Consider the following 14,286-nt stretch of genomic DNA (forward strand, 5'->3'; position numbering starts at 1 on the left):
CAGAAGGGAAAAGAAGTTGGGGCCTTTTAGGACTGCCACCTGAGTGACAGCTCAAAAGTCTGGTCTCTGCCTCTGTCCTACGCACCCAAGATCTTAAAGGAGCTGCCAGGCTCACGTGAGGACAGTACTTAACCAACGTACATCAGGCCGGGAGGCCGGGCTGCTGGCAGTATGTACAGCAAGCACCTCGGCGAAGAGCCCGTCCTCCCCGTGATGGGATGCAAGGCATGAAGTGGAGCACAGGCTGCATGTCAGCCCCACGAAGCCCCTCGGCTGTGCCTGCGCGCAGGCCACCCCTCGGCACTTAGCCCCTGCACTGGAGGGCAGGCCAGGTGCGCGGAACCCCAGAAGCAGGAAGAAACTTCACAGCTGGAGCCCAGCTCCAGGGTTAACTTACTCTGTTGGGCAGAGGTGGGACTAAAGCCTGAGCTTCTGACCGCAGTCCGGAGCTTCCCCAGAACACCCACCTATCACCCCCCCAGGTGATGGGGACAGGGCAGCTCTGGCACAGATCTACTCTGGCGAGGCCCCCAGTCTGCTCTGGTCACACAAAATCAGGCTGCTCCGGTGGAACAGGACAATACCGCGCTCTCCTTCACGGCTTTCCCCAGCGCCCTGCTGACGTGGAGCGGCGAGCACCGGGGCGGGTGGGGCTGCCCTTGCTGGCAAAGATCCGTGCCTTTCTCACTCTGCTCCATGGTGGGGAAAAGCAAGAGGCCACAGGCCGAGCCTGTTCATCGCAGGGCTGCTGGCTGACAGTCACCTCTTTCTGGAGAGGAAGGGACGGAAGCCCACCAAGGTACAGCCCTTCAAGGAAAGCCCACCTGTTCCTGCATCCCGCTGATTACATACGTGAGCCTGGGGCCCAACTTTCACCTCCCAGGGCTGTTGCAAGGCTCAGAGGAGGTCATGCTCATGAAATCCCCTGAAAAAGCTGTACGGTTATAGGGGGTCATTAAAGTGACCCCTTAATGGGTGAATGAGGCTAACTCCCCCCACCGGAAGCCCTAAGGTTCCTCGGGGTAGGGAGGGCGGCAGCGGGCCATCTATCTGGCAGCCCAGGCAGTCCGTTTGTCTGGGACCAGAGAGGAGTCCTTCCCTTTCCCATGGAGGGTACTGCTGCGTCAGCCAGCCAGGAGTCTCCCCTTATCTCGCCAGCGAGGGCTCAAGGTCTACAGGGTAGTGTTTGTCAAACTTCAGTGTATAAAGAATCATCTGGGGCGGGTGGGGGCGTGCCTGCTGAACGTACAGATTCAAGGGTCCTATCTGCAGAGATTCTGATCCAGCAGGTCCTTAACGAACGCACTTTAGCAACACCCTTCCCCCCAGGTGATCTGAACGCCGGTGGCGGATGGGTCACACTTCGAGTCCTGACTGGTGTTTGCACGAGAATACACTCTCTGGAAGCAGACAGTCTTACTGGTTGTATGGCCTTGAGTGAGTCATCTCATCTCAGGCCCGGTTTCCTCAAAGGAGGAGGTGATGCCTTCAGAGTTGTTCTGGGTTTTAAGCGAGGTAATGCAGGCGGTGCAGGAGCTCAGGGCTTGGCCTGGTGTGAGCCGCGGGTACAGGCTGGTGCTGTCTTCTCAGAGACTGAAAGCAGAACGAGGGGGCCATCACTTTGGAGGAGGGGCGACAGAGAAAGAGAGCCAGGGAGGGGGCGCCAAGCTCCCAGGGAGCCGGCTGCTGGGAGCCAACCGCAGGCTCAGACATCAAGGTGGAGATGTTTTTCCTTTGTTCAATACCATGCCCAGCAGGCCCAGCCTGGGGTGGTGATTAAAGCCTAGACAACACTACATTTACGGAAAGGTCAGAACTTGAACTAATTGAGGGGAAGGGCAGCTCAATTAAATGAAGAGTCTGCACGATGCACTGTTCCTCGAGCGATGCCCGGTGTCTCTACATGCCTGCCGAGCAGCCAGAACGCAGGAAGCCCACGGCTTCCGGAGTAGTGGGGACCTCGGCGTGGCACCAGGAACCCCACCGGCACAGCTCCTAGTGGAGCCCAGCGAGGTGCTGCTGGAGGATGGAGACAGCTCATCTTGGGGGTGGGGGCGCTCGGCGCTCGGGGTACACCGGACTTCCTTCTGTCATCAAGGCTCCCTCTGAATTATCACCGATCCCGCACAGGTAGGGTATGAACAACTGAGTAAGAAAGCTTTCCCTGTCTGCTCCCTGCGAGAGCCAACGGGGGAGGTCTGCACAGCGCCCCCGCTCCGGGGAGGACACCCACGGAATACCGCCTGGCCCTGCCCCCACCCCCTTCGCAACGTCCCACCCTGGGCTCCAGATTCATTCTGCTAAAGCCCCAGTCCAAGCACCTAGTGCAGTGGGGAAAGCAGACTTCGGAGTCAGGGATCCCACACTGGCGGGAAGACCTCTGAATTCTGCCTGTAAAGTGAAGCTGCCTCGTGGTTCTGTGAGGAAGCACAGAAATGCGATGGTTCCTCTACAGAACCAGGTATGGGGCTGCCCCCCGATGGCCAGGCTCTGCCCTTTCTCCTTGACAGTGCCTGGCACACAGGAGGGGCTCAGCAGTAGCTGGACGGGAGACCAGCTCACACAGTCCCAACTGCTAGGAGTTAGTTGGACAGTTAGGTAGTCAGGGCCAGGGTCCCCAACAAGAAAAGATGGAGTCAGGACAGCTAAGGTAAAACAGCGCTGAGATCCTGTTCTGCAGCTTAGACAGGACCCGCCCTCACATTCTGCTTTGCAGCCTTTGCAGAAGTGACTTCTGCAAAGCATCCTAAAATAAGACAATTAACCACAAAGCATTTGTCACCATCATGGGCAAGGGGCAGTTAAGACATAAGCCCCCAGATGTCAGCCAAAAAAAAGACCATCAGCGTGTAGACATGAACCTAATAGGTAGACAGATACGTGACCAAAGCCCTGATTGGCATGACTCAGCACAGCCTGTCTGCTTAAGATAGTTCCGCAAGAGAGCTCATAAAACCCTAAACTTAGAAACTCCAAGGGCAACCCTCTCCGGCCCCCCTCCCTCTCGGGGAGCTTTATACCATCACTCAACAAACTTTGCCTTGCTGCCCACCACTCTTCGTCTGGTCTACCTCTTCATTCTTCAAAGCGGTGTGACCAAGAGCCACGGGCACTAAAGGCAGAGAAATCCTGCAACACAATCATTCTCCCTTTTGGCAGCTGGACCCAGCAACACAACCCTGAACATGTCATTCCCCTGCTCAAACACTCTGGCCCCAGGCTGCCCACAGAATCGAGCCTTTCACCCAACTGAAGACCCTCTATATGTTTCCAACCCGCTCTCCCCCCTGACAATAAATTCACATCACATGAAATCACTCAATGTTCTCCAAACACACCAGCAGTCCCCCTACCTCAACACACACACCTTGTGTCCTAAGTCATGCTGCCACCACCCTATCCCCGTGGTGATGGGAATGCCCTTTCTCCAGCGTTATTTCATTCTTCCCAGAGGCTGTCCCAGGATCATTCTTTGTCCCCAGCCCTGAGGGCGGTGTGTGCCCTTCCCAGGATGCTTGTCTGCTCAGGCCTGTGTCTGTCCTGAGCCTCGGGGGGCGGGGACAGAGACCTGTCATTCCCTCCTATCCAGAGCCTGATGCGCAGGAAATGTTCTAAGAAGACCTCCGCAGTAGGGGACTTCCCTCGGGATGCTGAGGAAACCGTCTGGACCAGAGCCCCCGCCCACCAACAGGGCAGAGCCAAGACCTGTGGAGTCCTGTTCTCTGCCTGGAGGCCAAGTTGCCCCCATCCCACCAGCAGGGCATCTGTGCTTTGTCAGCAGAGGCTTCCCAGCTGTCTGTAGCCCTGTTACATTGTTTCAAGCTCACTAATTAGACATCATTAAACACTAGGCTCCCGTGATGCACTAGCAGCCACAGGAGCCCAATTCCGCCCAGCCAGGCTGCTTCCTCTCCCGACCGCTTGGCCTCTGGGCCAGGCTCTGCTCCTGAGCCTGCAGGTCATGTCTCCCTGCTGTGCGGTGCTGGGACTCATTCCCGGTTGATCTGACCCTAGGAGGCTGTCTCCCTCTTGACACCTGTACCCCAAACTAGGTTGATGAAGGGGACAACATAAAGGAGACCCAGGCTGGCTCTCCAGAGAAAGAGAACAGACTGTACCCATGTGAGCAAGGTCAACTAATTCAGCCGTGAAGAACCATATGTGACCCGCTAGGGAGTAAGCAAAGCAATTCTTTTTAAGATCCGAGGCCAGCTTTTCCGTGCCCCACGGCGGGCTTCTGGGATGACTTCCCTGCACTAAGTTGGTGTTAATTAGTGAAAATTATCTAATGCAAGCTCATTTTAACATTAGCTTAAAGCTAAACATAATTAGGCAGATAAATCAGCTGCTAAAAAAAAAATCCGATGAAGATACACAGATGATTTTTAGGATCAGCTGCTGGTCTGGGTTACTGGCCTGGCGTTCTGAGCACTAGACAATACATGGGCAGAGCAAGGCAGGACTCAGAAAGTACCTGCTGAGGTATTTCTGGATTGATCCACCAGGGCAAGACAACTGGGGCTGGAAGTTTACCTGGGAGGTTTTAAGAAGCAGAAAGGACAACTTTGTGGTCACTGCCAAGTGATGCTATCTGGGAGGGCTTCCCCAGAGAGGAGAGTGCAGGGAGGGGTGCGCTTGGGGAAGGTGGCCCAGAGGGCGTTGGGGTGCAAGGAATAAAGTGAATCTGTGCACTCCCTGGCCTGGGCCTTGTACAGCCCTGCCCTCTGCCCGCCCTCCTTCCACACTGGCTGCTTCAGCTGTCCATTCCTGGGAGGCCTCTGCCAGCCCCATACTCCGTGGGAATCAGACTCTGTTCCATCCAGCTCCACTGGTTACCAGCGGTGTGACCTTGCTCCCTCTGAACCTGTTTCCTCATCTGTAAAATGGAAAGTTGCTGGCTTGCTGTGAAAATTTAATGAAATAAATTTTCATTTAGGACCAGCACCTGCATGTCTGGCATTGGAGTGTTGTTCATGAACAGCCATTGACCTCCTCCCCCAAATGCCCTGTGGTTTCTTTTCTTTTTACCCCCATTAAAATGTGGTCAGGGTCCACATTTTATTCCGCTGTATATTTCTCGAACCTGGCACATAATAGGTCCCCAATAACATGCTGAATGAATGAACAAATGTGTGGAAGCTCCAGGCAGTCTGGGAACCCTCAGGGGAAGGGGGGGCGGAGTTAAGAACACTCATAGTCTGTCCTCAGAGACCCACCAAAAAGTAAAGAACCCTGGTCCCTGCCACCGCCCCAAGCATTTGCAGAGTCACTGCTAGAAAGCGAACAAAAAGAATATCCAGAGCCGGCCACATACCCAGGCAGCACTCCGCGGGGCCCCACAGAATGAGGACCACCATACAAGCTATGCCGGGATGAGCTTACAGATTCTTGGAAACTTGGTCCAGAGACTAATAATTAGAAAAGCCATAGGCTCCACTCCGGGGCTAAGATTATGGGATCATTAGCAAGTCCACAGACTCCACGGACTTCAGAGAAGCAAAAACAAAACTGGGGAAGGCAGCAGCTGCCCCTAAAGCTGACCGGTCACGCACCTGGGGTGGTGAGGTGTGGTGGGGGAGGGATCTAGCAGGGATCGCTAGAGTGACTCAGGGAGGTGGGGCTTGCTCAGGACAGTGCCAGGAGCGCAGGCAGGCAGGCAGGCAGCCAGGACCCACCCTGGCTCAATTGTTCTCTGCCCTGCTTCCCACCTCCCCCCGTCCAGATTGGAATACTGCCCGAGAACAGGCTCTGCCTTGTGCACTCTGAGAAAAGGGAGGTGGATCTGGTCACCAGCCAAGGGGAGGCAGCATCCTAGGGGCTGACAATATGGAAGGATTAGGGTTGGCGGCTGGGAATCCCATCAAGGTCTCAGCTTGTCCATGAGGCCACACGCCCCAGGGTGGCCAGAAAATGGCCATTAAGAGGACAACGTTCGGTCCCTAGAAGCTACCTACACCCAGTTTCCAGGTGATACCCACCCCAACGTCTCCAAGTAGAGAGAATCTTCTCACCCATTCGGCACAGATCAGAGCAGCTAGCTGCCGGGTCCTCGTCTGTCTCCAAACTCGTCTGTGAGCTTCCCAGAGCCTGGCTGGCAGCAAATACACTTTGTTTCTGTAAGTTTCAGAGGAAGAGGTGGCCCCAGAAGGCAATCCCCAAGGGTAATGGCATTTGTCGCAGAGGCACACAAGCCTTGAACTCAAACCTGGGTGGAATCCCAGCTAGCCTCTTCCGAGTTCTATGACCTTGTACTTTCCCCGAGCCTCTGGGAAAATAGCACTTCCCTTGTGAAGTGCTGAGGATTGGATTAATTAAAGGAAATAGGGTAGCACCCATCTTTCAACAATGTTAGCCCCTCTTCATAGAAATCCCTTTTATCTGCATATGTTACTCATCTTTTTCAAAGTGCTATCTCCTAGTCTTGCTTTAGAGCCTCAGAGCAGACTTGTGAAAGTAAGCAAGAAGGCAAGAATTATCCCCACTTACAGATGCAGAGATGGAGGCCTGGCAAGGTCAAATGATTTGCCCAAGGTCACCAAGTGGGCGAGCAGAGAGACAACCTGAGCAAGAATGAGGACACCCAGGCTCCCGGCTCCCAACTGTGTACTTCCGTTGGCAGTGGCCTGGTCTCCTGAGACCGCAGCCCAACAAACCCGGATCTGCCCCCCACAAAACCAAGAGAAAGTCATGAAGAAATCACCCCTTTATTGAGGCCCATCTTTGATGTTTGAATGCCCTGGGCAACAACCATCCTCAGAGTTTCAGGGACCCAAAGTGTCAGATTTCAGAGGAACCAAGCATAGGCCTCCTCCTCCTCCAAAGAGAGAAACACGGTCGGCCCCACTGCACCCCACTGCCCAGCTATGAAAGCTTTAGTTCCCGAGGAATATTTCCAGACTGCCCTCAGGCTCTTTGGGCTGGGCCTTGCAGCCAGTCAGGCCCTTCTGGATGATAGCACCAGGGGAACACACTCGGGGATGCCCAGTTTAGGAACTGGGGCACCTCTGTGCCTTCCTGTCTTGTCCCTGCCCACAGCAGATCCTAGAGAAGACCTTCGGCTGAGGATTCAGAGGCCACCGCCCTGCAGACGGTGGAGCAGGCAGGCAGCCACTCTAACAGCCACCTCCAAATCAAGGCCGACAGGTAAATGCGGTGGTGTGTGGGGGGGGCAGCAGGCAGCTGGTCCTCTCTCACTCTAAGGAGGAAAAAGGACATACACCTGCACAGGGCCCCCAGCAATGAGAAGTGACTCCTAACGCCCCTAATTCATCTCCTGGCTGCAGCAGCCCCACTTCCTGGGAGGAAATTCGGCCACGCTTCCCTCCCCTGCTTTGAGAGAGGACAGAGAAGGCAGCGGTTACTTTCCAGAACAACTGACATTCGTGGTATCCTTAGCTTTCCCATGTAGTTTCCTCCTTGTTTTTCAAAACCGTCCAGAAATCTAGGTATCATCGTCCCATTTTGCAGGTCAGGAGCCTCACAGAAGGAAGTGCTTTACCCAAAGGAACACAGCTAGTGAGTGGCCAGATCTGGACAGAAACCATGACCTTTCAATTTAAAGGTCTTTCAAGGCCTGTCCTTGACCTTGACATGAAGCTGGGTCTCCATTGCTCAGAAATTCTGGCTCCTGGGATCAGTGATTGAGTATAAAGGAGAGACGCTCAGAATCCAACAGCCAAAGAGCTCGGGGCTCGGCAGGGGCGCCACCAGGACAGGCTGGGGCGAGATCCCGGAAGGGCTGGCAAGCGCTCAGTCCCTGGAGCTGCAGCTGCACCATTACGCACCAGCCTCAGTGGGACAGGGACTCTGGAACTGCCCTGGGACTGGTCGTTTGGAAGGAGAATGTTCATCTGGTCACTGGACAGATAGTTCGAGGTTACTGTGTGCTAAGCACTTTAGTAGAAAACAGACATATAAAACACACCCCTGCTCTTAAGTAGTCTAATAGTCTTCTAAACCAGTGTTAGAATACAGTGTTAGAATACAGTGATGGGATCAAGGTCCCTTTGATCTGAATCAAAGTCCGTGCGGGACGGTTACTGGTGCAGGGAAGAAGGGTTTGGTGGATCAGACTTTTTTTTGTTTTTGTATCTGCCACATGTCAATATCTCAATGCTCAGCATGGGGCTCGGCACAGAGACCGTGCTCAGTACTATCTGCTGGGTGTCCTTGAATGAGGGGAGCGCTGACTGAGGCTAATAGGGGAAGACAGTGGACTCTATTCAGTGGCAAACACTGCCACCTGCAAGGTGAGTCTCCTGGCATCGTGAGCCAGAGACTCCAAGACTTTGCCATACCCCCTGGGCCCATGTTCCCAGCTGTTCACCCCCATCAACTGCCCAGACCTCTAACCAAGCTGCTAACCTGGCAAACCATGCCTCCTGCTCTGGTGCTTTTCCCCAAATCCTTCTGTCCCCCCCTGCCCCCCCCCTCCCCAGTTTACAGCTTTCTTTTCTCTGCTGCCGGACAGTTTGTTACAATGGGGATTAAAGGGGTCCCCTGGGTAATGTGCAGTTCAATGGGGGACTTCTCCAGATACTTGCGTCTCTAGAGGGATGGAGAGGCGGATGGCCAATGGGAGACAGTTTCCAACCATTTATGCAAATCACTGACTGCCTGTGACCGCGGGGGGGGGGGCCCTGCAAAGGAGACTCAGAGGAGTAAGGTGGGGTCTCACTCTTCCAAAACTACCAGTCCCTGAGGATAAAAGTCCCTGGCTCTCCCAAAGCGAGCTGTGTGCCAGGCACACAGGTGAATGAACAAGGAGCCACGTCTGACAGTAAAAAGGTCACTTTTGTTTGTTTTAGAGAGCATGCGTGGTGGTGGTGGTGGGGAGCTGCAGGGAGGGGCAGAGGGAGGGAGAGAATCCTAAGCAGGCTCCACGCCCAGTGCGAAGCCCCACGTGGGGCTCGATCTCATGAGCCTGAGATCACGACCTGAGCTGAAATCAAGAGTCAGACGCTTAACTGACTGAGCTGCCCAGGTTGCCCCCAAAATGGTCACTTTTGAATTGAAAACTTGATAAAGTAACAAGGAAGAGGAGCGCCTGGCCCGGGCCCTGAAAGAAAGGAGACAAAGCCACAGGCAGGGGAGGGGTAGGGCCAGGCCTGCTACCCATGCCACTCTGTCCCCCATCAACCAGGCAGGTCTCCACTGCAACAGGAATGAAGAGCTCCTGGTTCATCAAAGCTGCCTAGTCCACCAGTCTCTCTCTTGGGTTGTGTTTGTAATCTTCGTGGGGTCATTGGTGATTCTGACCAGGAACCTGGGGAGGCTGTATAATCTTGTCCTTGGTCTAAAGACAAACCATTTCACCCCTTTGGACCTCAGACGACTCTGCAGAAATGAAGATAATACTCTGCCTCACATGGTGATTGAGGCTCAAAGGACACGGGGCGACCTGCGGTAGGCAGTGCAGTGCATTTGGTATGGGGCCCAGGAGAGCAGGGCCAAGGGTCAGGCTTTGAGGTAGGGAGCCAGTAAGTTTTCTATTCTATAGGCAACCTCTCTAAACCCACGCAGGAGCCTCAAAAGCAGAAGCACAAGGGAGCCTAGGTGCAAAGATGGGTGGAGGCTCTGCCCTCCTGCTGCGCTCGGACATGCTCATAGCCAGATCCTCAGTGTCAAAGGGCCTTCCCTAACCCGGGTCAGCGTCAATGTCCCTGCAGCCACGCCCTCTGGCAGGCCTTCGCACACTGTATTCTAACAATGGTTTAGAAGACTATTAGGCTATTTAAGAGCAGGGGTGTGTTTTATTTTATTTTCTTTTTTTTCTTTTTAAAGATTTTATTTATTTATTTGAGACAGAGAGAATGAGAGAGAGAGAGCACATGAAAGGGGGGAGGGTCAGAGGCAGAAGCAGGCTCCCTGCCGAGCAGGGAGCCCGATGCGGGACTCGATCCAGGGACTCCAGGATCATGACCTGAGCCGAAGGCAGTCGCTTAACCAACTGAGCCACCCAGGCACCCAGGGGTGTGTTTTATATGTCTGTTTTCTACTAAAGTGCTTAGCACACAGTAACCTCGAACTATCTGTCCAGTGACCAGATGAACATTCTCCTTCCAAACGACCAGCCCATCTAAACTGCAGCTGATGGGTCCTCTCCTGCTCTGTGCGTGAGAACCCAAAGCTTCCCAGTCTACATGTGATCTCACTTGAAGTCGTCCCCCCCCTACCCCGCCCCCCGCCGGGCCCTCTGCGGTTACAATGATCTCAGCAGCCCAGGCAGCAGCCCCCTCCCCGGGTCATCTCTGTCAGCGTGAGACAGGCCAGGGACTCACTGCTCGGTCCCCGAAGACACCTTTTCTGCCTGCGGGTGAAGCAACGTCCGTCATTCAGTGACACTGAAATAGGGGGAAAGGCAGCAGGAAAAAACCGCGCCCCACAAGTAAACACGGCCAGTCAGTGAGCACAGCCGCAAGGGCCTTCGGCCGTCTGCAGAGGCCCTGCCGATGACCTGACTGCCCGCCTCCAGGGCCTTCCTCCCAGGCCCCCAGCTCCCACCTCCACACCCGCTGCTGGCCGGTTTCCTCACTGCCCTCTGCCTCCCCCCACCCCCAATCCGATCTTCAAAGTGTCCCCTGAGTTAGGCTCCGCTCTCTGGATCCCTGAGGTTCGAAGCTCCCCCTGGTCTGTGGCAGTGGGTAAGCCCCGGCCACTCCCCTGAGCCTTAGTGTCCTGTTTGTCACTCAGGAATAAAAATGACAGCACCTCATGAGGTTCTACTGAAGATGAAATGAGAAAAAATCTGAAACTCTCTGGGACACCTCTGTGTGTGCATGTGTCCTGTTGCCTCCCCACGGCAGTCCCCCTCATGGCAGCACAGAAACCACCTCACGGCAGCCCGACTCCCCCTGCAGACAAAGCAAACTCCCTCCCTCGGGGTGAAAAGGAAGGGGAAGAACCTAGAGTAATAGCCGTGAAGGCTGCTTGCCAGTTGGACAAGCTGGGGTCAGTCGGGGGCAGGCAGCACTCAGAAGGTGTAGCCTTTACAGCAGAAGCCAGGGATCTGGGTCTTTCCATAACCAACCACATGACCTTTGGGCAAGTCCCTTTCCTCCTCTGTCCCTCAGTTTCCTCACCTGTGAAACAGGTCAACCTCTCTGTCCTACCTACTTCAGGGGGGTCTCTGAGAAGAAGGTGCCGTAGAGCCTAGAGCGACAGTAAGGGTGGGGCCCAGCAGGCCTGGGAGTCGAGTGGGGCAGTGACAGGGTCAGGGGCTGCCTCTGCCAGGGGTGTGCTCACCTGCTTCTGACTCAGTTTTGGGATGCTCGCACCAAGCCCCACACAGTACTCCCCCTAGGAGAGCTCTTTCCTCCTGCCAAAGCTGCTTGCTGTTTTGTTTTGTAAAAGATTTTATTTATTTATTTTGAGAGAGAGAGAGAGAGAGCAGGTTCATGTGCAAGTGGAGCGGCGGGGGGTGGGGGGGTGGGGGGTGGGGAGGGGCACAGAGGGAGAGGGAGAAGCAGACTCCCTGCTGAGTGTGGAGCCAGATGACTCTGGGGCTCCATCCCAGGACCCTGAGGTCATGACCTGAGCCGAAGTCAGACGCTTAACCGACTGAGCTACCCAGGCGCCCCCAAAGCTGCTTGCTGTTTTGAAGGAAAAATCTTTTGCTCCTGCTCCCAAGTTTCTTAATGGAGAAATTGCCCGTTCCAGTTTCCTTCTCTTTCCCCTTTCAACCGTGCAATTCACCTCCCTCAGGAAGCCCTCCCAGATTAAGCTCAAAAAAATGCTTTTCCTTCCAGCACATGCCCCGGTATTTGAGTTAACTGAGGGCAAAAACCACAGCTTATATCCTTCTATGGCCGGAGCCTGGCACACAGTGGGCACTCAGGAAGTAATGACTAGTTAAATATGTATATACTGGACTCGTTCACAATTGTTAAAGTTTCTGTTGTTAAATATTTAAAGAGCTAAGAACATTGCATGACACAGGAGACTCCTGACATCCCACGGGGGACTAGCAGCCCCAATGGGCAGGGGTCCTGTCTCTCCCTTTTTGTAACAGGGGCACACAACCTGTACCCCAGGTTGTGACCAGGCTAGCTCCATTCAAGGCCCTTGGGTTAGCCCTGCCGTACTACCACCAGACAGCAGGGCAGGATGGCACAGTGATTAAGAGCAAGGACTCTGGCTTTCGAATCCTGGAGCAGCCACTTACTTGCTCTGTGACCTTTGGCAAGTAACTGTTCTGAAACAAAAAAGGCAAATACCCATCTCGCCGAGTTGTCGTGAAAAGCAAAAGAGAAGATGAAAGTAAATTATAAGCACAGTGCCTGGCACATATGAAGTGCTAACAAATCAAGGCTTTTAGTATTGCATCATGAGACCTGACCCCTTACCCCAGCTGCACAGTATCGTCATCCTTGTCTTTTCTCCATCTCTTCTCAAATTTGCCTCTCTCTTTTGCAGAATGCAGTATACAAAGAAAGCTCAGGCAAATAAGGAGGAATTTCTTAGAGAGGGAGGGTGGAAGCATGGGCAGTGAAAAGTTAATGCTTCCTCCTGGCAGCCAGTCTAGCCAACAACCTGCATCACCCCTCCCAGGAAGAGGAGCGTCACCACTGGTCTTTTTGGGTTGATCTTCCCTCCCAGGCCACTTCAGCCTCCAGGGGTAACAGGACTCAACCACATCCACTGAGCTGAATTAGAAGGGTGAGCCCAAGCCACTCCTGTTGTATATTCTGCACTGGGCACTAAAGGCTGCTGGTGCTTCTTAACAAATCTCTGTGTGGGGGAACAAGGTTTGGCAAATAAAAATACAGAATCCTCCATTAAATTTGAACTTCAGCAAACAACAAAGAACATCTTAGCATCAGTATGCCCCATGCAATGTTTGAGGCATACTAATACTAAAAATTATTTGTTGTTTATCTGAAATTCAAATTTAACAGGATGTCCTGTTTTACCTGGAAACCCGACCCAAGGTGCCCCTAGGCAAGGGCACGGAGTAAAGATTAAATTCTTCCCCCTGCCCCACAACCTACTGGTCCACCAGTATTCTAACTAGCCACTCTGGAAACATCTCCTCCTTTCAACCCCCAAGCAGAGAGACACAGTAAGTGAGAGCTTGCCTGACCCCCAACCCCACTTGTTGAGTCCAGTGATGCGCCTTGTCAAAGTGGCCAGCACAGAACCAGGCACATAGTAGGTGCTCAAAATACATTTCTTCATTTAATCCAGGCTGCTTGACTTCTAGTACTGGCCCCCAAGGGGGTGTGAATGCTAGTCCTGTCTTGTCCCTGGGGGGCCTCCTAAGAACAGCATGGCTGGGGTAGGGATGGGGAAGTCCCACCACGCAGTTCCTGGGGTTGATTGAAGACCAAATGAGAAAATGGCCTGGGGTAGGTTTTGTAAATCCCTGGGCAGCACATGGGTTATTATCAAGACCTCTGAGAGGCCCATTGTACCACAAAGCCCCACAGCCCCCACTCTTCCCTACAGAGAGGAACCTGACAGGGAAAAAGCAGCACAGAGCGGAGGAAAGCCAGCCCCTCTGGACACTGTAATAATGACAACTGTCCAGCACCTTGTGATTTGCCAAACACGTCCCCATCCATCCTCTTTAGAGGCCTCACCAGCCCCTCGGCTTAAGGGAGGGTTCTGGGCCCATTTTCCAGAGTGGTCAGGAAGTCCTGCCCCAGGCCCTGCTTCTGAGGTGGGGCCTGGTCCAAGGGGCTGCCCGGGAGTGGGGTGTCCCACCGGTGGGGGGGGCGGGGCCTACCTTCTGGGCCTGTTGGATCATCTGCCTGACCACCTGCTTGAGGTGGGGCGCCTTCTCCTCCTTGGGCGGGTGGGTGAAGAGGGTGATGCGGCTCACGCCGCGGTAGACGCCCGTGTCGGTCCAGCCCAGGTCCAGCGGGGGCACCTCGGTGTCGGAGCGGTCGGGCCAGTAGGCCAGGGACTCGCAGGGCTCGGCCGGGGCCTGCGCCGGGGCTTTCGCCTTGGCCTTGCTCTTGCCCCGGGCTGCGGCGTTGGCGGCGGCGGCGGCGTCCTCGTAGGGGCTCCAGGCGGCGCGGAGGGCCTGTTGCTCCCGGCTGGAGAGGAAGTCCCGCAGCTGCTCCTTCTTGACCAGCTCGCGGTAGGCCCGCTCGCCGCCGCCCAGCAGCGCCTCCAGCGCGGCCCGCCTCCGCTCGCAGTAGTAGAAGGCGGCCTGCGCCTCGGTCACCCTCTCGTTCACGTGCGCCTCGTCCAGGCAGCTCAGCTGGGACTCGGCCATGGCGCCGCGGCCGCCCGTCCCGGCCCCGGCCTCGGCCGCGGCCCCGGTCGCCCCGCCGCACCTGG

At 54.8% G+C, this 14,286-nt stretch overlaps 1 protein-coding gene across 1 annotated transcript in view; it reads right to left on the bottom strand.

Moving 5' to 3' along the window:
• Nucleotides 1-14,280, bottom strand: part of FAM83F (family with sequence similarity 83 member F) — a 34,091-nt gene extending 19,811 nt beyond the window's left edge. The window contains exon 1 of the mRNA XM_021687693.1: nucleotides 13,727-14,280. Within this exon, the coding sequence (XP_021543368.1) occupies nucleotides 13,727-14,221 (495 nt within the window). The 5' untranslated portion in view covers nucleotides 14,222-14,280. The remainder of the gene's footprint in view (nucleotides 1-13,726) is intronic.
• Nucleotides 14,281-14,286: the final 6 nt, after the last annotated feature.

This window comes from Neomonachus schauinslandi, chromosome 5 (genome assembly GCF_002201575.2).
Source record: "Neomonachus schauinslandi chromosome 5, ASM220157v2, whole genome shotgun sequence".
Taxonomy (NCBI): domain Eukaryota; kingdom Metazoa; phylum Chordata; class Mammalia; order Carnivora; family Phocidae; genus Neomonachus; species Neomonachus schauinslandi.